The 26,727-nt window shown below is 51.2% G+C and overlaps 2 protein-coding genes and 1 long non-coding RNA gene across 3 annotated transcripts in view; 2 read left to right on the forward strand and 1 right to left on the reverse strand.

The window, feature by feature from the left end:
• UNC5A (unc-5 netrin receptor A) overlaps positions 1–4,116 on the forward strand; it is a 61,232-nt gene extending 57,116 nt beyond the window's left edge. Inside the window, exons 9-15 of the mRNA XM_039239772.1 lie at positions 355–442; positions 693–861; positions 1,017–1,250; positions 1,358–1,507; positions 1,588–1,752; positions 2,439–2,617; positions 2,869–4,116. Coding sequence (XP_039095703.1) covers positions 355–442; positions 693–861; positions 1,017–1,250; positions 1,358–1,507; positions 1,588–1,752; positions 2,439–2,617; positions 2,869–3,034 — 1,151 coding nt within the window. The 3' untranslated portion in view covers positions 3,035–4,116. The remainder of the gene's footprint in view (positions 1–354; positions 443–692; positions 862–1,016; positions 1,251–1,357; positions 1,508–1,587; positions 1,753–2,438; positions 2,618–2,868) is intronic.
• An 80-nt stretch (positions 4,117–4,196) lies between these two features.
• HK3 (hexokinase 3) lies at positions 4,197–17,052 on the reverse strand. The gene is made up of 18 exons (XM_039239773.1): positions 16,942–17,052; positions 13,829–13,991; positions 13,469–13,623; positions 13,263–13,382; positions 13,078–13,173; positions 12,065–12,164; positions 11,800–11,983; positions 11,165–11,320; positions 10,780–11,013; positions 10,119–10,414; positions 9,868–10,007; positions 9,671–9,790; positions 7,185–7,280; positions 6,901–7,000; positions 5,098–5,281; positions 4,853–5,008; positions 4,455–4,688; positions 4,197–4,367 (listed from the first exon to the last, which is right to left on the reverse strand). Exons 1-18 carry the CDS (start codon positions 17,035–17,037, stop codon positions 4,223–4,225), a joined length of 2,775 nt encoding a protein of 924 aa, XP_039095704.1. The 5' UTR covers positions 17,038–17,052; the 3' UTR covers positions 4,197–4,222.
• Positions 11,923–26,640, forward strand: LOC120236785. The gene is made up of 3 exons (XR_005529770.1): positions 11,923–12,019; positions 19,823–19,909; positions 26,493–26,640. It is a non-coding gene; the product is annotated as an uncharacterized LOC120236785 (long non-coding RNA).
• Positions 26,641–26,727: the final 87 nt, after the last annotated feature.

Below are 26,727 nucleotides of genomic sequence, written 5' to 3' on the forward strand. Positions count from 1 at the left end.
AGCAAAGGTTTTAAGCAGGGAGTTCCCTGGTCCCACCCAGTGCCTTTTGGGTGATGGGTCAGGTAGGTACAGCATGCCTGACACATTTTGTTTCAGAGGTTTCTGTGCCCACGCTAACCAGGCATGCTTTTCCCACCTGAGTTCCCTCAGCCTCTCTTGGAGCCACTAGGACTCAATTTCATGCCTGTGTGGATAGTTGGACCGCCTGGCAGTGTCTGTGGCACCTCTGTCCCCTAGGCCAGGCTGGCACCAGTCCATCCTCAAAGGGAGGCTCCTGTAGGAGCTGGCAGAGTAGGGTGTTTGGTGTCTTTTGCAACCCCGGTAACCCCAAGCCCTCCTCCCACTTTGCCACAGGGATCAGCCTCCTCATTCCCCCAGATGCCATACCCCGAGGAAAGATCTACGAGATCTACCTCACGCTGCACAAGCCGGAGGATGTGAGGTGTGGGCGTGGGCCCTGCTGCTGGGGTTGGGCGGGGTCTGCCCTCTGCCTGCAGTCACCATGATGCCCCCTGCTCACCCACTGTCGGACTTGGTCTGGCATAGCCATAGGGAGGGCAGGGAAGGACTGCCCATAGAAGCTCCACCCAGCTCTGGGGCCACCAACCTGGTGTGCCGCTACCCTGCCCCAGCCAATGCCCGAGACAGCCCACTGACGCCTTTCCCTCTGCACCCATATTTCCCCACTTGAGGTTGCCCCTAGCTGGCTGCCAGACCCTGCTGAGTCCCATCGTTAGCTGTGGGCCCCCTGGAGTCCTGCTCACTCGGCCTGTCATCCTCGCCATGGACCACTGTGGGGAGCCCTGCCCGGAGAGCTGGAGCCTGCGCCTCAAGAAGCAGTCCTGTGAGGGCAGCTGGGAGGTGAGCAGGAATGGCCCTGAGCCCATCCACCTGAGCACAGGGCTCAGCGTTGAGCCTGGGCTTTCCACCTGGCCCTCGAGCCACCCTCTCCCCAGTCTGGCCGCTCCTCAGAGTTGTAGTTGGCTGGGAGCTGACCCATCGGGCCCTGCCTGCAGGATGTGCTGCACCTGGGTGAGGAGGCACCCTCCCACCTCTACTACTGCCAGCTGGAGGCCGGCGCCTGCTACGTCTTCACTGAGCAGCTGGGCCGCTTTGCCCTGGTGGGAGAGGCCCTCAGCGTGGCCGCGACCAAGCGCCTCAAGCTGCTTCTGTTTGCCCCCGTGGCCTGCACCTCCCTCGAGTACAACATCCGAGTCTACTGCCTACATGACACCCACGACGCACTCAAGGTACCACGTGCCCCCCACCCTGCCACGGGGAGGCGCTCTGGGAGGGGTGGCAGTGGGGAGAGTGCGCTGGGCCCCAGGCTCAGCTGACAACCTGGGGCGTGCCACAGGAGGTGGTACAGCTGGAGAAGCAGCTGGGAGGACAGCTGATCCAGGAGCCTCGAGTCCTTCACTTCAAGGACAGTTACCACAACCTGCGCCTATCCATCCACGATGTGCCCAGCTCCCTGTGGAAGAGCAAGCTCCTCGTCAGCTACCAGGTGAGGGCGCTCAGGGTGCCTGGAGTGGGCACACCGGATGCCGGGCACACCTGATGCAGCCTGTCTGCCCATCCCCTCAGGAGATCCCCTTTTATCACATCTGGAATGGCACGCAACAGTACCTGCACTGCACCTTCACCTTGGAGCGTGTCAGCCCCAGCATCAGTGACCTGGCCTGCAAGGTGTGGGTGTGGCAGGTGGAAGGCGATGGGCAGAGCTTCAATATCAACTTCAACATCACTAAGGTAAGCAGAAGGGGGTGTCAGCACTGCTGAAATGTGCCTGCACCACCCCCCCCTTCTCACTGGGCCTACCCTGCCACCAAGCCCACCTCCTCCCAGAAACTGCTTAGCAGCTTCCTCCAAGTCTCCAGGGAGAGAGGTGCAGATGCAAACAGACAGATGCAGACAGATGCAATTGCAGTCTGACATGGGGTAGAGATTGAAGAGGATGTGGGAGCAGCAAGAGGGACAGACAGAGCCACCTGGGGGACCTGGGGCTTCCAGGAGGAGGGACGTTGTACAGTGCCTCCAAGGATGAGTAAGAGACAGGCAGCAATCGGCAAAAGGGGGCTTCTGGCAGTGGGAACTAGGTGCGAAGGACAAAGGCAGTGAGAAGAGTTCGGGGAGTTCTGAGTGGTCAGTAGAGGTGACCTGGGGAGCAGTGATGGGAAGAGGAGGAAAGGAATGAGGCTAGACAGCTCTCCTACTCACTGGCTGTGTGGCTTTGGACAGGTCGCCATACCTCTGAGCCTTGGGACCCTCTAAGCTCTAGTGTGAGCAGGGCCCCACCACACTAGGAATGCCCAGAAAACAATACCCATGCTGCCCCAAATGCTCTGAGGTGGTCTGGATACTCCCCCAGCAGGAGGTGGCAGTGGGCCTGGGCCATGAAAGTTCTAACAGGTACCTCCCCCCTGCCCTGCCCCCAGGACACGAGATTTGCTGAGCTGCTGGCTCTGGAGAGTGAAGGGGGGGTCCCAGCCCTAGTGGGCCCCAGTGCCTTCAAGATCCCCTTCCTCATTCGGCAGAAGATCATTACCAGCCTCGACCCACCCTGTAGCCGGGGTGCCGATTGGCGGACTCTGGCCCAGAAACTCCACCTGGACAGGTGGGTAGGAAATGGGCAAGGAGGGGCTGCAAAGGCCACCTGCAGTCCATCCTGGTGGGGTAGGATGGGTGGGATGGTCAGGAAGCTCTGTGGGGCTTGCATCCCATCTACCAGCATCCAGGGTGGTTGGTGCACCTGGCCGAGGGGAGGTCTTGCCCTTGGGTGGGCTGAGGGACAGGAGAGTCCAGCCTGGGGTAAGGCAGGGCTGCTGACTGGCTCCTGTCCCGCCCCCCCCTCCCCCCCCTCCACAGCCATCTCAGCTTCTTTGCCTCCAAGCCCAGCCCCACAGCCATGATCCTCAACCTGTGGGAGGCACGGCACTTCCCCAACGGCAACCTCAGCCAGCTGGCTGCAGCAGTAGCTGGACTGGGCCAGCCAGACGCTGGCCTCTTCACGGTGTCAGAGGCGGAGTGCTGAGGCCAGCCAGGCCTACAACGCCTACACTCTCACCAGCTTTGGCACCCACCAGGGACGGACAGATGCCAGACGGGGCCCTTCCCCTACACTCAGGGGGAGCTGTGTGGACAGGCCCCCTCCTGGCAGACACTGTCCCTTAACACTGGCCCTTCAGACCCTGCCTACATTTCCACCCCTCCAAGGCCTGCCTGGCCAGGCTGGCACTGCCACCTGATCTGACCCTGCCCTGACCTCTGGGGCCCAGGGTGGACAGTGCCTAGAGCCCAAGCCAGGCCCAGCCCATCTGTGTGTGTGTATGTGCGTGTGATGCTACCTCTCCTCCTGCCCCTGGCCAGAAGGCCGCATACACACGGGCACGCACGCACACGCTGGGCTCGGGACATGGCCCCCAGAGCTCCTGCCTGAGCTGGACCTTATGCAAACATTTCTGTGCCTGCCAGGTAGGGGTACATCTGAGGGGCCTGGCTCCAAGCCTGTGAGATTGAGGGCCACAGCTGGACAAAGGGCGGCCCCTGGGTTCAGGCACATGACCACCACACGGGCATGTGCCCATGCATGTCTCGTGTTCTCATCTCACATACTCCCCCTCTACACACACACACACACACACACACACACACACACACACACACCTCATGCTGTACACCTGGAGGCCACTCACGTCTCTCACACCCAGTATCAGTCCACATCTGCCTCTCACATGCTGCCCTTCTCCCACCCACCCAGGGACACCCAATGGCTCCTCTCTGATCCTCCCCCTACCCCCAGCCTGGAGGAGCCCTGCCCAACAGGGCATGTGAATATGCAATGGGAGTCCCGGGCTGGACAATGGCAAGTGTGCGTGCTGTGGCGTGCCCACTCCTGGGGCTGGCCGGTTCCCCCATGTGGGGTCTGTTGTGTGAAGCTCGTGCCCTGACTCTGTCTTAAGTGCATTCGTGCACTTACACTTGGCCTTATGTACACAGCCTTGCCCGGCCGCCGGGGCGCGTAGGGATTTTAGCGGACGTGAATGTAAATAAATTATATATATATATTGCTAACCCAAGTGCTACTTCTCTCTGGGAAAGCCAGAGGTCAAGGCTAGTGGCCACAGAAGGGCCACACTTGGGCTATTCTGGGAGTCCTGGGTAGCTGGGGACAAGTAAGCCCTGGGCCCTGGTCCAGCAAGGGTAGCTCCTGGAGACTTCTTCAAACATGGTCCATCTGGGCAAGGCGGCAGGCAACCGCAGTGACCAGGGCTGCACCTTTGCCAGACCCGTCTTCCGACTGCAGGAAGGTGACCACACAGCGGGGGGCTAGCTCCCTGACTGTGGCTGCCACCAGGCCGGAGAAGCTGTGAAGAGGAATGGCTGAGGTGAGACCAGGCCAGCCAGACCCCAGCCCACCATGCCTCCCTGCTCAGCCCAGCACCCAGACTCACTGGGGGTGCAGCTTGTAGAGGGTCCCATCCACCCCCACGGATATGGTCAGCTCATCTAGGCCCCGGTTCTCACGGATCTTCTCCACCACGGCAGCCACACCCGCCCCACAGAGCTGGGCAGCCCGCTGAGACACAGCCTGGCACACCTCCAGAACCATCAGGGCATCATCTGAGGTCAGGGGCAGCCCCAGATCCTCCAGGATGGCTCGGACCTGCCTCAGAGCCAGGCTGTCACTGAAGAGAGGAAGGAAGAAAGCACAGAGAGCCAGGGTCCTGCATTAGCTCTCCCACCTCATGAATCTCCATCCTCTGGAATGGACCTCCCACCAACCAGCATTTTACCCAAAGTGGATAGATTCCTTTGGGAGGTGGAAGGAGGCAATGCAGGCCCCAGGCACCTTTCAATCTCAGAGAGAAATTTGGTCTTGAAGATGTCCCTGGTCTGAAGGCACTGGGTCTGCTGGCCCCGGAAGAGAACTCCAAGGCTGGTCAAATGCAAGAGAATGTGACGGACGATCTCCCCCAGGTACATGCCACTGATCATCTTCTCAAAACTGCAAGAAAGCATATGTGCACAAAGGTCAGGAGACCCCACCTGCTACCATAACCAGTGCCAGCCACCCCTTTCCAACCCAGCCCATACCTCTGCTTGCCAGGGTTGATGGATGCCTGGTCCACATTTGCATCAAAGCTGGTTCTGAGCAAGCCCAGAGAGCCATCATCGCCAAAGGCTCCCCACTCCATATTGATGCACATTTGACCTGAATCCCCAGCCACACATGCTATATTCCGAAGCTCTTCCATGTAGCAGGCATTGGTGCCAGTTCCTGCAGAGAGGCCGGACAGGGTAGAAGCCATTTACTGACATAGATACGACTCCTCTGAACCCTTCAAAGACCAAGATGGCAAAATTTGGGTTCGTGTGTTACCTCTCTATTTCCCCACACAAACAACCTGTCCCAGATCCTGATATGCCTTCCTTCTTGACATTCCTTCTGCAAACCCTGGCAGCATCAAGCCCTCTGGGCCTCCACTACTTTCTGTACCAGGACCACCATCACTGTATCTTCCATGCTACCCCAGACCACCCCTGGGAAATATATGAGAGTGCCCCCTCTGCCCCCTGCTGCCTACAGTTGAGAGGCCCAAGCTCCCTACACTTGCTTTCCACATCTTTAGTCAAACTAGGATGTTCTGGACTGGGAGCTGGAGACATAGACAGGACTCAGACATGAGGAGCCCTACAGTGGCCAAAGGTTGGGCAGTAAGCAGCTAACTCTGATAGTGCCTGTATGCACCCAAATAAAAGTGCATCCCTCTCCCCCAGTACGTGGTCAACTCTAGGCAGGTGGTCTCCTTGTCAGCCCCACTTGGAATTCCTCTGACTAGTTGTTTATTCACACAGCAATCTGGGCACACCTCTCCTGAGCATCTCTCTATGCTAAGTTCCATGTTCAGGAAGCTCCCAGTTTAATGGAAGGCTACTACATACCTACATACTACATACCTCCTTCTCTAGGAGACTGCCCAAGGAGCTGTGGGAGCCCTCTTCCCCTGCCTAGACCAACCTCTCTTATCAAGCCCCATTCGTGTTGGGATCACTTCCTTTCTGATCTTGGCCTTGTCACCCTGTGATGTGTAGAGTCAGATTCAGCTCTCTCTGATTGCCACATGCTGCTCTGGGCTCAATCCCCACTAAAACGGTCATTTAAAGGTTTTTTGTGTTTTTTAAAAATTTATTTAGTAATCTCTATACCAAACATGGGACTTGAACTCACGATCCTGAGATCAATAGTGGCTTGCTCCTCTGACGGAGCCAGCCATGCACCCCGTGGTCAGTTTTGAGAAGACAGGTATTTCCTGTGTCTTTATGTGTCTTCCTGTCCTTTCATCCAGCCGCTATCTGGCCAGAGGAGAAATGCTTAATAAAGACTTAGGACCATGGACCGAAGGACCTTCACAGCTCATTCTCCATCCTCCACCCCCAGTCTCTATCCAGTTCCAAGCACTGAGTGTGTACCATGAACGAGGCACTATCCCACACTTTGTTGCCTCTCATTTCATGCTCATGACCCTTGAGATAGGCATCATTATTATCTCCCTCTTAGAAGAAAACTGAGGCTCTGGTGATTTGGCCAAGGTCATACAGATAGAAGTGGCAGAGCAAGTATTTCCACCTAAATCTGCAGGACTCTAAAGCTGAGAGTCATTTAATTGAAGGGCAAACTGAGGCTCAAAGAGCTTAAATGACTGTGAATCAGTAGCTGAGGTGGGCTAAACAACCAAAGTTTAGACACCAAGTCCAAATGAGTGTTGCAGGCAGTTGGGTCAGGCAGGAAAGATGCCACATCCCCAAAACCAGGGGAATGTCCAACCTGAAGAATCAACAGGAAATAATGAATTAACACCAGGCAGTAGGAGCACAAGAAAGCAGGGCCCTCCTCACCAACAATGAGGCCGATCTCACAACGGGGATCCTCATAGCCACAGGACATCATGGTCCCCACCGTGTCATTGACAATGGCAACCACATTCAGCTTCACTGCCTGCACACAAAAGGATGCTGCTAGTTGCTGGGCGACGTGGTCGTCACGGCAACCAGCACTGGACCCAAAGGTCTCTACTGCAGAGAGCCACCCACTCCACCCCTTGGGTCAGGAAGCAGGAGACCCTTTGCTCCCTTCAAGGCCTACCACAGCCCCAAAACACCCCTAGAGGCAGACTCCTCACCTGTCTCCGCCCGATGGCTTCCCGCAGCAGACATACAACATCTTGGCCCTCACAATCTGATGCATTGAAACCCTTTGTCCAATTTAGAAGGATGCCCTTGTGTGGGACCAAGGTGTGTCAGGAAGGTAAAGACCCTCTGTAATCTCACTCACCCTCCCCAAAGCCTGCATCTCATCAGAAGCATACAGCTTCCCCCCTCCCCAAGCAGGATCCCATACCCACTCTGCTATATGGTTGAAGGCCTTGCCCTCTGCCCCCTCCTCACTCTCCAGGGGCCTTCCTGTGTAAAGAAAGCTATTAATAACCACCTGACCTATGTCTTCTATTATTAGTGCCAGAATGCTCAGATGGTCTAAGAGTCTGGATGTTTTAAGACGGCTGCCCAGAAGGAATGGCCCTTCATAATTGGGTTAGGAATGAACAGAGCTGGTAAAATGAGTGCTATGTATGAGAAGGGGGAGGACAGAGAAGGCTCAGAGGTCCAAATGACAGAAAATTCTCTTTCATAAAGAACTAGCAAGAGTCACTTGAGAGGAAGGAAATTGAGGAATTAGGGACAGAGCTGTGTCCATAGGAGATACACTTGTATGTTCCAGATATGAGTGAAGGACAAATGGAAAAGCCAGAATCCAGACACCTGGGCAGGATGGGAGAAGACAAGACAGATAGGCCTTTATTGTGAGAAACTGACCTTAAATTGTGAACTTAGTGATGGGCATGGCAGTGTAGGAGTATTCATTTCTAGGTGTGCTTCCTCTGAGGGAGGGGGCAGGGGGAATTAGTCTACTGCTATTAGAAAATGGCAGCTCTGCCCAAAGTATGAGCATGCAGAGCAGCTATGAATATCTTTGGGGCAAGAGGTTTTAGAACTATTAACCAACGTTTCCCCAACAATATTTCCTTTTATCCTTTTTCCTATATAAGCACAGCCAGAGTGTTCTATGCTCATTGTCTTAAAACCAGAAACCAGAGGTGAGAGGGCAAATGAGGAGGAGGGTTAATGTGGGAGAGACAGATCATGAGTAGTAGCAAAACTTCCCTGCTCCCAGACAAAAGAAAGAGCACTGGTCTGGGGGAGGAGTGTTGGGGGTGAGGGACTCAGAGCCAAGTTTTGGCATTTCCTGAGATAGGGGTCCTATGCCTCTACTTGGGCCATGCTCCTGTGTGGGAAGGAAGGAGACAGCAGAGATTGGAGTGACCTGACAGCAGAAGAGGTCTCTGCCCTCCTTCCCCACAAAGGGTAAGGTCAATTGTTAAGGAAAGTGTCAAGAACCAAGACAGGAAGTGGCAGAGTCCACATAGCTGGGGCCTGGGCATCTCCTGACATCCCCCTCTGCACACACACAGCAAAGGATGCTGTGCAGCTTGGAGGGGCCCCTACCTGGGGAAGGAGATCCCCGGATTGATTATCATTAAGTTATCGCTCCTCAAAAGAATGTGAGCTCAACACAGAAATTAAGTTCCGTTCTAGAAAATGAGTAGGACCATGTTTGATCTTGTGTGCCTGATTTTGCATCCTGAGTCCCACCTGCTTCTCACACCTGACAAAGAATAATCAAGCGGTGCCAGCATGCTTAGCCTAAAGTGGAGCAGGCCAGCAGACAGACACTCCTGAATGCTCAATTCCAAAGGACCACTGTGTGGAAGAAAGCAAAATACAGAGGCTGGTTTCTGAGAGAGGTCAGAGCTGGAGCAGAGGTGAAATCTGCACAAAGGCAGGTGGAGGAGAGAAGGCAGAGATTTTCAGTGAGTGCAGGCGTGGAAGAACACAGTGGGCAACTTTAGGGGCAGCAAGCTCCTCTTCACAAGAGACCTTTGGGCAGAAGTTGGGACTGTTGAGGAGACCCCTGGGAACATGGACCAGAGGTCTGGGAGGAGCTATCTCCATGACAGGCCACAGATGTATGCACTGAGAAGTCCAGCATTCTTGTTAAAGGACATGCAGAGGTGGATGCTTAGTGGGTGCTGTGTCTAGATCTGTGCTGCTCTGCCATTCTAGTCAGGCACTCAACACCAAGCTAGGACACAGCAAGGCCAGGAAGTGGAGACAGGGCAAAGAAACCAGGCAACCACAGCCACTTGAAATACAGGAACAAATGCTGTTTCCCACAGGTCCCCTAGATCAGTACACCAGGACTGTGGGGGAAACAGTCAATGTGTCCCCTCATCGGCCCTGATCTGGACCTACACTGCTCCCAAATGCCCAGACCTAACCTAGCTCCACTTCCCTGCCCATTGGCAACCCCCAGGGGTATCCATAATCTTTTCCACCCCAGGCCTCTTTATAGCCCTAGATTCCAGGCCACTTCACCACACCTCCTCCACCTGGACATACCATACCCAGGGAAACTGGGGCTAAGTGCTGGCCCAACACAGCAGTGCTTCTGCCCACCCCTGACCCCATCCCAGGCCTCCTGCCCATTTCATGAAGGGTAGGAGGGTGGAAAGCCCTTGGGAGTGGTTTCTCATGGCCCTCCCTCCCTCACCTGGTCCAGGCCAAGCTGCCTGCATGGGAAGGAGAAGGTGAAACCCAGGGGGAGGCTCTGCCCACTCAGGCCTTGCTTCTGCTGGAAGTCCACAATGCAGTCCACGATGTGGTCGAAGAGCTGAGATATAGGGCAAGTTACGGTGGTCCCATCCTGGCCCTTCCCCACTCTTGATATCAGGTCCAAGCTGTGGGTACCTGCTGTCCAGAGCCCTGAGCCACACACTCTGGGATGGAGTAGACCTGGTTGGTGATCTGCACACCTCCTGCGGTCACACGCACCAGGAGGACCCGGAAGTTGGTGCCCCCAAGGTCCAGGGCCAGGAAGTCCCCGCGCTCTGTGGGACGGAGACCCTCAGTAGCAGGACAAGGCTGGTGGCTCTACTTCAGCACATGCTATGGCCTCCAGGAACCCATATCCCAGCCCCACACTTAGGCCAGGTCCTCACCACTGCCATCAGGAGTGGCCCGCACATAAGTGGGCAGCATGCGGAGGGATGAGGCCTCCCCTCGGAGCCCGTTGGCCATGGCTTCCTGCATCTGTGCCTGCACTGCTGCCAGCTGTTCATGGTTCAACCGGAATGGTGCAAGGGTCTCTTCCAGCAGGCGCCGGTGAGCAGCCAGGCGGGCAGCCACAGCAGTCACCATTGCCACGCCCCGGCCGCCCCCATCCACAGAGGGAATGAAGGAGACATCACATTCAGGGGCCAGGAGCATCACAGTCTCCTGCAGGATGCTGAGGAAACTACACGGACACATAGCAGGCATACCTGGCTTGGCACCTGAACCTGATGCTCAGGGCTTGCTGAAGCCCTGGGCCCCATCACTCCAAATCCCTTCGATTCTAAATCCATCTGTGCACCAACCATATGCCCAGTGTCTCCAGTGCTCTCAGTGCCCCCAGAGACCCCTCCCTTGCACACCCAAAGAAAAGCATCTTTTCTCTCCCGTGACTTCTTCTGGCCTCCCTTATTCCCCATCTGACCTCACTTTGCTTGGGTGCCACTTGTACCCACTGCCCAGGCTACCACAGTGCCCTCTGGGTCTGTATGGAAAACACACACATGTCCTTGCTACCTGCTCTCACAGAACTGTGTGTACTTCCAGTACCTGGGATATCGCTCAAACACTCGGCCTCCGGTGGCCACAGCGATCTGAAGCATCTGCTGCTCCCGGCTGTGTTGGAGGCGGGAGAGAACAGCAGCCAGGGCAGCAGCACAGAGCCGGGCAGCCCGTGTAAACACGGCTGCGCACACGTACTGCACAAGCTCAGCATCCGAGGCCCCCACGCTCAGGCCCAAGTCCTGCAGGATAGCATGCACACGGGCTGCCCCAGCCAAGGGGCTGGAGGGACACAGGGTGCCGCTTTGGGATTCAAGTAGTCCAGGAGCTCCCCATCCACCCCCAGCCCCATAGCTACCCAGGGGACAGAGCATCCTTCCCTCTCCCATGCCAAGAAGCACCTTGTCTAAGCCCACTCACTTTTCCTACTTACTCCTCCATCTCAGCCACATGCTCTAGGAGGATGCTGCCTCGGCTCATCAGGGCAGGGGAGGTGCAGCCGCCAAAGAGGACTCCTCGCTGGGCCAAGTGAGCCAACACAAGCCTCACCAGCTCACCCAGGTATAAGCCCCCAATCATCTTCTCAAACCTACAAGTAGAAAGTGTGGCTGGACAGAGCCTTTCTTAAGCCCTCGGCTCACATGGCCCCACTGCCAAAAGCCCCCAAGAAGGATCATTTTCCTTAGGATCCCCAGACTGGAGGTTCCAGAAGCAAATGGCCTCCCAGGATAGGTGGGTGTTTATCCAGATTCTGCAGCCCCCTCCGGCTTAGGTTAGGTTCAGAGGGGCTCCTGGAGGGTGGCAGGACCCAAGAGAGGGCAGGGAACATTTTGGTACTCCCAACCCCCAACACTTGTCAGGAATAAGGGAAGGCTAAGCGTTGAAAACACTTGGTTCTAGAATCTTGAGCCCTTTATTCTGTGAGCCTGGCCAGGGCCCCCCAGGATGCAACCTGGAAACGCTATGAGCAAGCAAGAGGGAGGGGCCTAACTAAGTTCCTAAGTTCAGGGACAGCAGTGAGGAAGGGAGCAGAGGAATGATAAGTCCTAGAGCAGAAGATCAGGCCACCTCTGAGCACCAGGATTCAGGGACTCTCGGTCCAAGGCATGGTCAAAGGTGGTCAGCACTGGTCCCAGAACTTCATCATCGCCGAAGGAGCCCCACTCAACGCTGACGCAGACACGGCCCCGGTCCTCATCCAGCACCGCCACGTGCCTTGCCTCCTCCATGTAGCATGCATTGGTGCCAGTGTCTGGCATGGATGACTCAGTCAGGACCTGCCCATCAGGTAGCTGTGCCCCCTGCTCATCATCACAAATGGCCCACGGCTCACCTACAACAAGCCCGACCTCACATGGCCCAATCCCTGGCTCGCAGCCCATCATGGTGCCCACTGTGTCATTCACCACGGCAACCACATCGATGTTGTAGGCCTGGACAATGGAGAGGGCAAAGGTCAGAGCTGACCTACTTAGGTAGAGTGGGGAACCTGGGGGCAAGCCTTGGTTTGACAGGGGGGCTCTGGCTTTGATAGAGGTGCTCAGAGTCCGTGAAACATGTGTGCTCATGCCCACACATATATTTTAGGCCCTCCTACCCTATAGAGGATTTTCCTCCCATTCCACATTTTCCCTTGGCTCTTCTACCCCCAACTCAGGTCCTGGGGCTCTCAAAGGCTCCCAACCTCAGCCATCAACCCCAGAACATCAGTGCTCCCCACAGGACCAAGATGAGGGTGAGCAAGCATGGCATCTGGAAGACTGTACTGTTGGCATCTGGCTTGCTCATCCTCATCCTGGCCTGGCTTCCCAAGCCTGTTCCTCCCAGCCCTGACTTCCGTCCACTAGCACCACTGGAGTTAGTCCACATGAATCCGGATCCATCTTGCTCAGGCATCCATGCTTTTGCATATATCCTTCTCTGAAACCAGACCTTCCAGCCCAGGCCCAGCTTATGCACCTGGCAAATTTCTCCTTCAAGTCCCTGCCCAAGTCCTGGTGTGCCTTTCCTAGTGCTGCCAGAGTCACTGGAACCACCTCCTTGACAGGGACACTCCTTTGTCAAAATGCTTTCCCACTAGACCATGTGGTCCTAGAAGACAGGGTCAAGTCTTTCCATCCTTGTTTTCTCTTACAGTCCTGAAAATTTATTTGACCTTTCTTAGCCTCAGTCTCCTTACCTATAAAATAAGAATGGTAGCAACATTCACCCCAGGGTTAAACTGGATAAAAGGATATAAATAGAAAAGGAAACAGGCCCTCCCAGAAGCACAGGCATGGCCTATGTGTGCTGGGCCCAGGCCCAGGCCCCACACGCTGCCCTCCCATTGCCCTTGCCTCCACTCACCCCCTGTCTCTTGATGGCATCTCGCAGTAACTGGACAACGTCATGGCCTTCCACACCACTGCACCTAAAACCTTTGGTCCAGGAAATGAGGGTGCTCTGGGGGCAGGAAAGCTGGGTCACTCCCCAGCAACCTTCATGGGGTTGCAACTCCTCCACCCACTTTTTCCTTGCCCACTCTGCCTCACCCTGTCCAGTCCCGTCTGGTGACAAGGGAAGGAGAAGTTGAACCCAAGCTGCAGATCCTGAGTGCTCACAGGGAGTGCATCCAGGAACTCAGACAGGCAGTGGGCAGCAAAGTCAAAGAGCTGTGGAATGGATCGGGGGCTCAGATCTGCCCACCAGAGCCCTGGCCACCCAGCCAGGCCCCAGAGACTGGGCAATGACCTCTCACCTGCTGACCAGGACCCAGCATCACCTCTGGGGGGATCACAAACTCCTGGCTCCGGGGTTCCATCCTGTGTCCCTCAGTACCCGTCAGGGTCACCCACAGAACACGCAGTGAGGCCCCTGTGGCCCCCAGCTCCAGCACCAAAAAATCTCCTTGTTCTGGGGTAAAGAGATCACAGAAAGGCATGTAGCTGGCAAGACCAAGACCTCTGCCTCCCAGAAGCATCCCCAAGGACTGCAAAGTCTCACTAAGGGAGCTTAGAGTTGGGAACCTTAATAGAAAGAGGGATAAGGAACTTCTCCCTTCCCCAGATAAGAACCCTCTCCCCAGGCCTGGCCACCCATCTCAATCTATGCCACCCACCAGTGCCATGTGGGGTGGACCCCACGTATGTGGGCAGCATCCGGACAGCAGGGGCAGGGCTGACCTGCCCCGCTAGGGCCTGCTCCATAGAGCCCAGGAGGCTAGCTTGGATCTGCTGCAGCTGTGTCCGTGTCACCTTGAATTGCTGTAGGCATTCCAGCACCTGGGGAGAAACAGGCTAACATCTGGGCAGGAGCCTTTTTAACCTAGCCAAGCTCTTTCACTCTAATCAGGATTGTCCTGCCCAGCTCACACCATCTCTTCTTGCCAGTCCAGACCAGCACCTGCCTTGGCTTTCCCAGGGGCTGACTAGAGCCCTGCCTGAGCTCTCCCTGAGCCTTACTGGTCTCCCCAGCACCTGCTCAGCCCCACTCCTCACCCCTTCACATTGCTTGGCTCTCTTACAGCCTATAGCCTACACTCAGTTCCTGCATTCTTAGAAGACTCCTTCCTAGAGGAGAGACCCATACACTTCCTCCTCCTGTTCCATTCTCTGGTGACTCTTTCTCAGACCTCTGTGTTCCCTGCCCCTTCTACTTCTTTGAATTCAGGGTTTGGTGAGGTCTCTCTCCTGTCATACTCCTGATTCACTCTGGCTCCCCAGTACCCAGAGGTGAGCTGCTCAGTGAGTTGTCATTGAATGAGCAAACGAACAAAATGTGTTAATGAATCTCAAGTTCAGGTTCTTCCCAATCCATTTGACTCTGGAGCCTAAGTAAGCCCAGCCCAGGAGAATGTGGAGGCTACACCATGGCGGACAATCAGCCATCAGTCATCAGCCAGCCATCCTTCCCACAGACATCAACTGAGTCCCTACTACATGCCCAACACTATTCTAAGCACTATATGTTGCATAAGCAGCTGAGTTCTGTTCTTGTGAAGCTCAGATTTCAGCACAGAGGCAGAAAATAAGCAAATAAACATATATTCTGGTAGAAATGGAAGCTTTTTTTTTTTTTTTTAAAGACAGGAATAGAAGTTTGAGAGTGACCAGGGGAGGAAGAGGTATTTTTGGATATTGGTCAGGGAAGTTCTCCCTGAGGAGGTGACCTAAATGAAGGAAGGGAACAAGCCATTTGAAGATCTGGGGAAAAGGATAAAGAAGGGATTTTCTTCATAGTGAGGGGATGAATTTGAGGGGAGGCTGGGCTAGGGGTGAATCAAAGTGACAGGAGGGGTAGACAGGCAAAAAGCAGAGAATAGGACACCACAGGTTCTTCACCAGTAGCCCACTGTGGGGGTGCTTAAGAGGACCCCCAGTACTTCACCTCTATGTGGAAACCTTCCCCAGATGACCCTCTGGCCCGTCCTTCAAAAAGACACCAGCAGCCCCCTAGGTTTGCTGGAGAGTCCCAACACGTGACTTCATTTTCCATTCTCCTGGGCTTAGCCTTTCCCAGGTCCTCACCATCTGTCCCACAGGAATTCCATTCCAGTGCCCCATACTGGACCCATATGTGTAAAGTAGCCACTCAGACATCTGAATAAGGAGGCGGGGGAGCCAGGGAAGAGAGAGGCTGTTCAGTGAGGGAGATGCAGGTGAGTTGGTCCCACCTCTGCTTAAGGAAGAGAATGGAAAACAGATCCCTAAGGAGGCAAATGATCCTACCTGGAGTGCCAGATGTTCAGTTCCATGTTTACATTATAGGGGAAGCTTCTAGCAGCCATGTACACTAGGAGGGGTTGTTTATATGTTACAAATGATGAAACTGAAGCTCAGAGAGGGATAGTCACCTGTGTAACCCAAGCAGCTATTAGGGGACAGAGTGGGATTTGAGCCCAGAACTGACCGCAGAGGTGTTTCCATATGAATATGAAGCCTTATAAAAACTAGCAATTTCACCCGAAAAGAAACCAAAGCTGATGAAGGTGGCAGCAAAGAAACCTCATAGGATGAGTCCTTCTTCTGCCACTTCCTGGCTGTGTGGCCCTGAAATAGGGCCAAGAGAATAACAAAATTCAGAAGGCATCTGAGTCCCCAATGCCAGGGGCCATGTCATTGTTCACTTCTGTGGCCCAGCATGAGTTGTGCACAAGGGAAACATTGATAGCATGGTCTGGGGCAGAGACTGGACAAGGGTGAAGCAGGAGCATGAAATGCAGTGAGAGGTGATGTCCCCACAGTTTAAGCAACAAGCCAAGTCCAGCAGATGTCACAAGAAGCTGGACAACTAAAGAAACTGCAGGGAACAATTTGAGAACCCTTCCACGGATGCCTCGTCTGTGGAGGTCCTTTATCTACCTTACTTCACTTAATCCTCCAAGGGGGTGGGAGGATTAGATTATTTTCTTCCATTTTACTGATGAGGAAACAGAAAAGAAATATGAAATGACTTACACAAGTGTTTCCTGCTTGATGGTGTGATGTGCAAGGGTTTCTAAATTTTGGTCAAGATGATAGAAAAGAGGGGTGCCTGAGTGGCTCAGTAGGTTAGAGCTCCTAGTCCAGCTCTGCTTGCAATTTACTCTCTCCCCCTCTCTCTGCCCTTCCCCCACTTGCTCTGTCTCTGTCTCTCTCAAAATAAACAAACTTAAAAAAAAAAAAGATGACAGAAAAGAGAGACTCAGTCTGAGCTAACCTGAGACCTATGGACAATGCTGCAGAATAACCTCTAAGTTGAGTTCAGCCCTGGAATCATCTCTGTGTGCCTCATTGCAGTGGCCATGTTGAAGGGAGGGAGACATGCAGGAGTAACTAGAGAAATAGGGGAAGGAAGTGCCTTAAGAACACAACTTTCTACCAGAAAAACCCAAGACAGTCCTTTCTAGACTAGGTCAACCCATCAGGGCAGGGGCAGCGCCTGTGTAACAAGGTGGCAAAAGCAATGCCTTTGGAACTGAAACACCTCAGCTTAAGCTCCTGTCATGCCTTACAACTCAAATCACTTCACCCCTCTAAGTCTCCTCTTCCTTAGCTGTAAGATGAAAAGATGATCCCCACCTTGCTATTGTGTGGAGCCACAGAAGAGATAGTTACCAAATCAGATCTGAAAGGCTTGGTTAACTAGAAAGGGCCGTGTGGCTGTGAGCCCATGGCCCCACTGCATCTTCAGCTGATCCTGCCCTCAACAGCCTCGAATAGGCATGAGACAGAAACCCAGTGCTGAACTTACCAGCTCAGAGCTGTCTGAGGGGCAAGGCAAGCCCTCCTGGGAGCAGCTAGGAGCTCCTTCCCCCTGCTGCAACCCTACTGGCCCAGCGGAGTCCATGTGGTTCCACAATACGGGGTGGCCACCTATAGGAGAAAAGGGACAGCCCTCATGAACCACATACTCTGCAAGCCCTCAGAGGCCATGGCCCTTAACTTTCTTCCTTCTTAAGGGATCTGGGAAGAAAGCTGTAGGCAGAGCTCAGAACCTCTGACCATCAACGATCCTTTGGTAATCAGCCAGAAGGCCCTCATTTTCCAGAAGCATGTATATTAACAGAGCACTAGGAAGGCTGATTTCTAATCCAATGCCATTTATTCATTCTGTCATTCATTTACATTTACAGTTCCTGATGGCTACTGTGCCAGATGTTGGGGTAAAAAGCAGATGTAAGCCTTGGCCTCAGGGATTTCACAGCCTTACCAACAATCAAAATACAGTTGACATGGGCAGTAACAGACATGGACTTGCTACTGTGCTTGGGAGTTCAGGGATGTTCTAGAGGTTTGGAACAAAGGGTGTGAGGTCAGGAGGGGCCAAAGACTTGCTGGAGAAGCAGACAGGCTGGACTACTAATGGCCTTTGCAAGATAAGGCATACAAATTTCATCTTTTTTTTTTTTTTTAAGTTTATTTATTTTGAGAGTGAGAAAGAGAGGGCGAGCAGAGGAGAGGCAGAGAGAGGGAAAGAGGAGAATCCCAAGCAGGCCCTGCACTATCAGCGAAGAGCCCAATGTGGGGCTCAATCTCACGAACCGTGAGATCATGACCTGAGCCCAAATCAAGAGTTGGACACTTAACTGACTGAGCCACCCAGGCGCTTAGCAAATTTCATCTTTAAGAGAGATCTAGACAGGGATGGATCTGCACTTTAGAAAGGGGTTCCACTAGTGGCACAACTTCAGGCAGGTCATTTCTGACTTCGAGTTTCAGTTTTTTCATCTGTAAAATGGGAGGAAATATCTACCATCTACCTTCACAAAGTTGCTGTAAGAATTAAAAGGAGTAAGACTTGGAAAATGCTTTGAGGGCTGCCTGGGTGGCTCAGTCAGTTAAGCATCTGACTTCAGCTCAGATCATGATCAGACAGTTTGTGAATGCAAGTAGGGCTCTGTGCTGACAGCTCGGAGCCTGGAGCCTGCTTTGGATTCTGTGTCTCCCTCTCTCTCTGCCGCTCTCCGGCTCATGCTCTCTCTCTCTCTCTCTCTCTCAAAAATAAGTAAACATTAAAATAAACAAATAAATAAATAAAATTGGGGGTATTTTTTTTTCTTCAGGAAATTTAATGTGCAGCGCAAACGTCAGCTCATGGGTGGGTTTTAGAAGGTATAGTAACACAGAATGGAAAAAGCCCTGTGCTCAGAGTTGAGGACCCAGCTCTTCACAAAGCAGTAGTACCAGGTCTCTAATCTGGAGGCCTAATTTTCTTCATCTGCCAAATGGGAACCAATACATGTCAAAGGGCTATGTGGCGCAAATGAAATAATGAGAGCAAAAGAACCTCGCTCATGGTGTGCCTTCAGATTTAGTTAGCTGAATCTGAATTGAAACTCTATGAGCCTCAATATCCTCTTCTATTACAGGACAAAAATTCAGTTCTTGTGAGGATTAAAGGAGTTAATGGATCTGAAAGCCCTTTGTACACTGTAAAGGACTGTAGAAATCTCTGGTATTTTGCTAATTCAAGCTAGATGTGGTATTGCTGTTCCAAGAGGTTTCCAAGGCAGCTTTTGGTGACTCGGGTGCCTTTCGGGGCTAAGAAAAAGGGAAAATGCAGTGGAGGCCCCAAGATGAACAGAAGGCATCTGTTGACTGAATTACTCTACCTCTCTTCCTATAACAGCAAAACTTCAGGAAAGATACTTCCCTATCCCTGCAACCCTTCCCCATCTTCCACTCCCATCATGTCCATGAACTTGACCTCCTCTTGGTCACCTATGATCTCCTGACTACCCAATCCCTTTTCCTCAGTTCCCACCCTTACTATCCCTCTCTCAGGCATGCAAAGCCATGAACATTCTCTTCACTGTGAAATTCTCTTGTCCCTTGGCTTTAACAGTTAGCCAGTCTTTCCTGGGCCTCCTTCCTGAGTCTCTCATAATCTTCATTAACTCCTTCTCTCCTCTCCCCTTCCACAATGGCCACTCCTCCCACTTTCTGGCCATAGCCCTCTTCCCCACACTCCCTTTGTATCATCTGCAAGGTTTGATTGAGACCTCTGTGTGAGGGCTCCCAAATCTACCTCTGTCCTGAACCAAATCCCAAATTCTAATGGTCTGTTAGACATTACTGTCCAGATGCTGGAGAGGCTCCTCAAACTCAAGTCAAAGCCACATTCATTTTCTTCTTCACTTTTCCCCATGAAACTCTTCCTATCCCCTACCTTGGCTGGAGGCATCAAGGCTGCTCACTCTCACAGCTATTCAGGTGCCTGTCTACATCCTTGACCCTCACTTCCTCTATGCAATCAGGTCTTAGGCCGAAAGAGTTAAAAATGGAAATAATTCTCTCATGTTTCCCCTCCTCCTGGTTATCACTGCCACTGCCCTAAACCCTATTCCCATCTGATTATTCCAACAACCTCCTGATAGTCTGCTCCAGTCTGTATCTCCCTGCCCCAACTACCAACACATCACTAGACTGTGCAAAAAAATGCCATTTCCCAACCCTATCTCCCCTAAGAAAGGAAATAAACCTTCACATTGTGATGCTCTCGCTGCAGGGGGGAAAAAAAAGTCTAAAACTATTTATCAAAGTATTGCAGGCCCCAAACTTCCTCTCTTGCTGCTCCCATTCATACTCCAGCCACACTGACTACAATCTTCACCCTACCTCCTGCTTTCCAGCCTTCGTTCACAGTGTCCCTCAAGTCTGGAAGTACAGTGTCTGAGTCATTTGCGTCTTCATGAAACCCAGTACAAGATTTGGCATAGGTAGGTGCTAATACAGCTTTGAAAATTTGGGGGTTAAGGGTGGAGTCCTTATTTGGAGAACTAAGAAATCAGTTTCTAACAAATTTCCTCCAAGCCACATATACCTAGCTTCCAAATCTGTCAAATGGGAATGTTAACTTCACATATGTTACAGTTCTGTTTCAAGAAGAAAATGGGGTAATTAAGGCAATTGTAATCTTAGTAAAGGGCCAAGGGTTATACATGGGGTGAGCTTTCACTCTCCTTTTGAAGCCTAGCTAACTCAAACATTCATTCATTCACTCCCAACTAATTCAATCATATATTCATTCACTCTTTTACTCATTCACTCCTCTATTTGACATTTATTCCATACTTCTATGTGCCAGAGACTGTAAAGCCTCCCCTCAAGAAATCTCAGTATTTACATTCCCAGTACATGTATTCATGTTTGCCTCTTCCAGCTGAGCCCGGTGGAGAGGGACATGTTTCCTACATCCCTAGATTCTCAGAACCCAGCCAGTGTCTGCACATGTTTGAGTAGCTGTTGGCCTCTTAGCTGAACTCAGCTGAATCAGCTACATGAGGTGAGCCTTCCTTACGAAAAGTATCCCAGGGACCCCTGCCAAGAATGGGAGCTACCACTGAGGACAGCTGGCTTAGTCCTTCCAGACTCCACTCCCCTAGCATGGGCCAAGCTGGAGAGATGAGGGTGAGGGGCTAGGGCTGAAGCAAGCAGGAATTAGAGGAGGCTCTTACCTGGGAGAAGGAGCTGTTGGTCACTTTCTTCAGGCGTCAGCTTTCTCTCTCAATGTGAGACATCCCACTGAACTGTGAAATGAAACTCAGAGGTCACCTGAATTGTAATGTCCCACCCCCTTCATTGGCCACCAATAACTAAACATCAGTTAATTCAGGAAGGTGCACTTCCTTCTAAGTCTGCCCTAAGAGACGCCCAGGACAGGCAGGGATATGGTGCAAACTTAAGCAAGATGACTACAGGAAACTGGAGCCCTGAACTAAGTCAAGGACCCTGGGACATCCCCTCAGTAATGCTGAGAGCTCCATCCACTTTACAAACACTCAGAGTCTGAGTTTTGAGGTGATGGCTTACCCCTGGGAAGATGGAGGAGCTTAGCATGAGAAACATACAGTACAATAGACAATTTTCCAAACTGTTATAGTACTTGGGCATGTGGGTGGCTCAGTTGGTTAAGCAGTGACCCTTGATTTCGGCTCCAGTTGTGATCTCCAGGTTCGTGGGATTGAGCCTTGCCTTGGGCTCTGCACTGGCAGCATGGAACCTGCATTTGTTTCTTTCCCTCTCTTTCTCTCCCACTCACACACACTCTCTCTCTCAAAATAAATAAACATTAATTAAAATGCTGAAGTACTAATGAGCCAGAGGCAATGTGGGAACACAAGAGGAAGAGACCAACTCTGCTCTAGAGTGGGCAGGGCAAGTAGAGGAAGCTGTCTTGAAGGAAGAACAGCAGTATGCTGGCAGAGGTGATCCTTGACAAAAAGACCATGTACAAAATCAGGGAGCACAAGGCACTTTCATGGAATGGAACGCGGCTCTGAAGACCTAAATAAGATATGGGAGAGGTGGCAGCCAGACTGTGGAGTCTAGCCTTGAATCAGTAGGCCAAGGTGGGGAGAGTAGATTCATACCTTGGGTCTTCTCTACCAGAAGGGGAAGGGGAATCTCAGGCTACAGTACAGCTGTTGGCCACAAAGCTGTTTTTCCCCAAACTGGTCTTCTTGAATACACAGAACCTTGAGGTATCACTATGACCACTCCTATGGTCTGAGTACTTGTATCTCCCCAAATTCTTATGTTGCAAACCTAATGCCCAAGGTGAAAATATTAGGAGATGAGGTCTTTGGAAGATTAGGTCATAAGGGCAGAGCCCTAATGAATGGGATCAATGCCCTCATAAAAGAGGCCCTAGAGAGCATCGCTGCCCCTTCTGTCATGAGAGGGTATGAGAAGTTGGCTGTCTGCAACCTGGAAAGGGGCCCTCACTCAACCATGCTGGCACCTCGATCTGAGACTCTGGCGTGCAGACTAAAAGTTTCTGTTGTTTACATACCAATCTGCAGTATTTTGTTATAGAAGCCTCAACAGGCTATGAGACCCACCATAACAGGAGACTAGACATACTGCACCAATTTTCATTTCTGGGAAATTGGGGAGCAAAAATTTTAAAATTCTGGGTACCTGAACATCAGTAACCCTACTATTATCTACAGATAGAACATGGCCTCCACATGGCACCAGGATGGCAACCAGGGATGATGGCTCTTGTATTAGTTTTGGCTAGATTAGTACCAATCAGATATACAGGCTCTGAAAAACAAGGAAAATGGGGGTGGGATCAGGAGGACAGAGTGGTCATCATCCACGGGATAACATCCTGCCTAGCTTAGGGCTCTAGTCTCTCTCAGCTTTACTTGGAAGAGAATATGGAATTGAATGTGATTCATGCTGACAGCCAGAGTCCATTGTCTTCTGGGCCAGGGTGAGGATATGTTGCTGACAAGTACTGCCAAGCCTCTTCATCCATGTTTCTGGAAGTCCTGTGTCTATTTCCCCAGGAGCAGGGGAACCAATACCCTAAGCAGAGTGTTGGGAAGTTCTGTGTCTAGGCCTATGGAGGGTGGAAGTGGCTTGGGCTTGAGCTTTGTGAGCAGCTGTGACAGTCCTCGCTGTAGAAGAAGCATAGTAGTGGCCAGCAGTTCTCTTCAGATACCAGATGGCCAGTGACCAACAAGAAGGACAAATCCTCACAAGACTCCCTCATAGCCCCTTAGTACCAATCTCCAGCTGTCCAGAAGGAATCGAGGAATAGGAATTGGTGGTCAGGTCATGGAAAGTAGGCTGCAGCCAGGCTCTCCCTATGCTAGCTGTTCACAGGCTTGCTTCTCACAGCTGAGAGTGCCCAGCAGCCAGGCATACAGGCTCAGTAAGTTCCCCACCATTCCATCCATACCCTTTTACTTCAGGTATGCCTTGCAGATTTCCTATTCCCATCAAGTTGCTTCTTGCTGTTTAGTCTTTATTCATGCTGATCTATCTGGAATAACCTCCCCCTTTACCCTCTTCAGACTTTTCACCAAATTTTTCCTTATCCTTTATACTTCAGGGGTGCCTGGGTAGCTCAATCGGTTAAGTATCTGACTTGATTTTGGCTCAGGTCATGATCCCAGAGTCATGACATTGGAATTCTCTCTCTCCCTCCCCTGCTCTCTCTCTCTCAAAATAAATAAACATTAAAAAATAAAATATTCTTCAGTCATCACCAATGCCATGGAGCCTTTCCTGAGAAGTTCCTCTTGGCCCTGACCCCAGCTGAGAGTGGTCTACGGATCCCAGGGTCTTGGATTGGCTTATATAATTGCATTGACAAGTCTATTAAAATCAACTGTTTGTGTTTGTCCTTCTCCACCGTACCACGGACTCCCAAGAGAGTGTTTTTTTATTCATCTTTGGAGCCCCACAGCCTAGGTTCTAGACCTGACATTTAACCTGACAGTTAATTTTTGTTAAACTGAAGAGCTACAACTTCAGTAGTCCAGGGCTTTTGAAACTGAGAGGAAATAAGTAATGTCTTCCTGCTTTCCTGGTGCATATAACTTCAGCAGACTTTCCACTCTGAGCTTATACATTCTTCTATCTTCCCACTGCCTTCTCCTTACTATCTGCCTTCCTCTCAGTCCAATTTCTAAATCATCTTATGGCCAAAGCTGCTCTGCCTCAGAAGTGAGAATGAGCCCCTCTAGACTTAAAACTTTGATAGAGTTTTGATGGGAGGTAGGAGGTGGTGAACTACACAAGAGCATCAGCTCTAGTGTCATGCAGACCTGGGTTAGAATCCCATCCTATATACCAGCTGTATGATTTTAGACAAATCTCTTCACTTCTCTGAGCCTCAATTTTCCATGCATAAGACATGGAGACTAATTTCTCCATAGGATTTGCCTTAAGTTGGGTTTCCCCAGGGGCAGACCTAATTTGAGTGCAAGTATCTTAACTGGGCAGTGATCCAGGCCAGGGCTAGGATGAGGGTGATGCATGTGAGGTAAAGAGGCCCTCTTATCTTCAGGTAAGTGCCAACTCTGTCCTTACATGAACGTAAGAGTGAGGACCCCTCACTCTAGTCCCAGCCCTGATCCAGGAAGTGCTGACAGGGGAACTGAAAGTGAAGTGGTAAGTAAAGAAAACCAATTGAATGTACACAAGTAAGTTGCTCCTGGCCGCTAGTGAGGCTCACTCCCACAGAGGAATTCTGTGAGAACTCTGGTGGGGAATGTACTCACCTAAGAGGTAAGGAAGCTTAGGTATTTATTCCTCAGCCTATGCCACACACAAATCTAGAGAAGTGCTAAGGCAGAGAGTTGCAAATTCTTGCAATAGGACACTGTGGGTATGTAACAGAATGTTGAGTGCCCAGGGGAAATGGGCAAGGCACAGCCTCTGCTAGAGGATGAAAGGCTGTTGTAAGAATGAAATGAAATTACACAACCACAATGCTTAACACAGAGAAGTTCTCTTCTCTTTCCCAATTTATGGTAATAGCTTATGAAGTTCATGGAGCTTTCCAGCTCTCCAAGAACTGGCAACACCAGCAGAACAACTGCTTCTCACCTTTCAGAAGGAAAAAAAAAAGAAAAACCCATGGGTCCTGGGTGAGCTCTAAATGCCCAAGGACCCAAGCCTGTTGTGGAAGGCTGGTGGCTGATGAAGCTAAGATAGTCAAGGGCTCACTCCTCTAAGAACTATCTCCTCTTGCATCTGCACTCCACCTTTTTACTTCTCACCCTAACGCTACTTATGACATACCAAACTAGCATCACATTAATAACTGCTGCCACTTACTCCTCATCTTCTGTGTGACACATACTGTGACTTAATGCACACTGTCTTACTCCTTAGAACACTGTTAAATAGGATTTCCCTATTTCATGGACAAGGAAACTAGGTCTCAGAAGGATTAACCTGTATTAGAGAAAGGGGTTCAAACTCAGATTGATGTAATGATACTCTTTCCACTGACTTTTTGTCTCTTCATTGTCTCACTAATGCCTCTCTCACAGGACCACTGGCATAAGGGAATAATATACATGAGCAGCCTTTACCAAAATTAGAGATGGTAGAATGTGGGGAGGGGTAAGGGGTAAGGTTGTGAAGAGCATGGGGCAGGCGGCTCTCTTCCCCTGACTTCTCATTAGCTAACAAGAAAGTCTATTGGTCCTGGTCCTACTGACCCATACTCTCCTCCAACAATTTGCCACTGCCCCAAGTTCTAGGGAAACTACTCAATTTAAGCTAAAAAATTCACTTTCTAGAATCAGCCTTTTCTCTTTTCTTCTCTTCAAGCAGAGAAACATGCCATCCCGCTTATAATGCTCTACCTCCAATAAACTGCCAGTAAACAAGACTAGTGAGAATTAAGTTGATGGGACATAACTAATAAACTACTTTTTGTTAGAAGGAAAACAGAAAAATAATCAATACTAGAGTAAAATACATACAGCATTTTCTTTAGGACTGAAGGTGATGAGCACTGTGGTCTCACTGCCAAGGACAAAAAGTGGCTTTATTTCTCTGAGCCTTTGTTTCCTCATCTGAAAATTAGGTAGGGTACGGAGCGCCTGGGTGGCTCAGTTGATTAAGCATCAGACTTCGGCTCAGGTCATGATCTCATGGTTCGTGGGTTCGAGCCCCATCGGGCTCTGTGCTGACAGCTAGCTCAGGGCCTGAAGCCTGTTTCAGATTCTGTGTCTCCCTCTCTCTGACCCTCCCCTGCTCATGCTGTCTCTCTCAGAAATAAGTAAAACATTTTTAAAACAATGAAAATTAGGGAGGGTAATACCTACCTCTCATAGGTTGCTGTGAGATGAACTGAAGGTACATACATTGCCTAAGCCACAGCAGTTCCTCAAAAAACGACACCTATTACCTTACGTGATGCTGGCCACAATGTTCATGCCATCCAACACCAAAACATGGCATAAATAGTGTGTGTACCATGCTGCCTTCTTTTAACTCAAAGAGCTCATGTGCAAAAGCACAGGCAGGAAACAGTGCCTTAAAGGCCTGTGCTGTGCCTTCCATCCTAGCTATCTCTGAATCCCTAGTCTAACACACCCCTCATTTTCATCTTTTTAAATTTTTTTTTTTTAATGTTTTATTTATTTCTAGGAGGGAGAGAGAGAGAGAGACAGCGTGAGCGGGGGAGGGTCAGAGAGAGAGGGAGTCACAAACTGAAGCAGGCTCCAGGCTCTGAGCTGGCAGTCAGCACAGAGCCCGATGCGGGGCTCGAACCCACGAACCATGAGATCATGACCTAAGCGAAAGTCGGACGCTTAGCCGACTAAGCCACCCAGGCGCCCCATTCATCTTTTTAAAAATCAAGGAAAAGGTAACTTTGAACTTGATAAATCAGAAGTTAGGCGAGTCTCAGTGGTATCCCTATTTATGCTGTCCCAGGACCCTTTCCTGGTCAGCAGCCACCTCCCACAGTCTTTTATTACATCTCCAAATCAGCTTGGGCCAAAGCTAGCTTTCTTAACATCCTTATCTGGTCATCTCCCTCAGGTCGTTGCTTCTGCCACTCAACATCCTCTCATATTTGGAGTCTGCAAATACACTGAAGACAGACCACATCTCTGTTCTGCACTAAAAGCTCCTGGGCAATGTGGTCAAGAATGTGCACTACTCTACTAATATACTGAAACAGAAGTTATTTCCTGTTGCTACTTTAACCTTTGACAGCAAGAGACCCAATCTGCTTTAAGAGATGAATATGCCTGGCATCCCCATTGGTTAATCT

This window comes from Hyaena hyaena, unplaced genomic scaffold (assembly GCF_003009895.1).
Source record: "Hyaena hyaena isolate Hyena2069 unplaced genomic scaffold, ASM300989v1 scaffold_160, whole genome shotgun sequence".
Taxonomy (NCBI): Eukaryota; Metazoa; Chordata; class Mammalia; order Carnivora; family Hyaenidae; genus Hyaena; species Hyaena hyaena.

Bases quoted from the DNA above. Each gene is read 5' to 3' on its own strand.
- HK3 (XM_039239773.1), bottom strand. From the start codon at position 17,037: ATGGACTCCGCTGGGCCAGTAGGGTTGCAGCAGGGGGAAGGAGCTCCT. The intron at 10,415-10,779 runs GTACTGGAAGTA...GTGTCCGTGTAG, and splicing joins GTGTTTGAGCGATATCCCAG to TTTCCTCAGCATCCTGCAGG. The intron at 7,281-9,670 runs GTGAGGGAGGGA...GTCCCACACAAG, and splicing joins GGCAGCTTGGCCTGGACCAG to GGCATCCTTCTAAATTGGAC.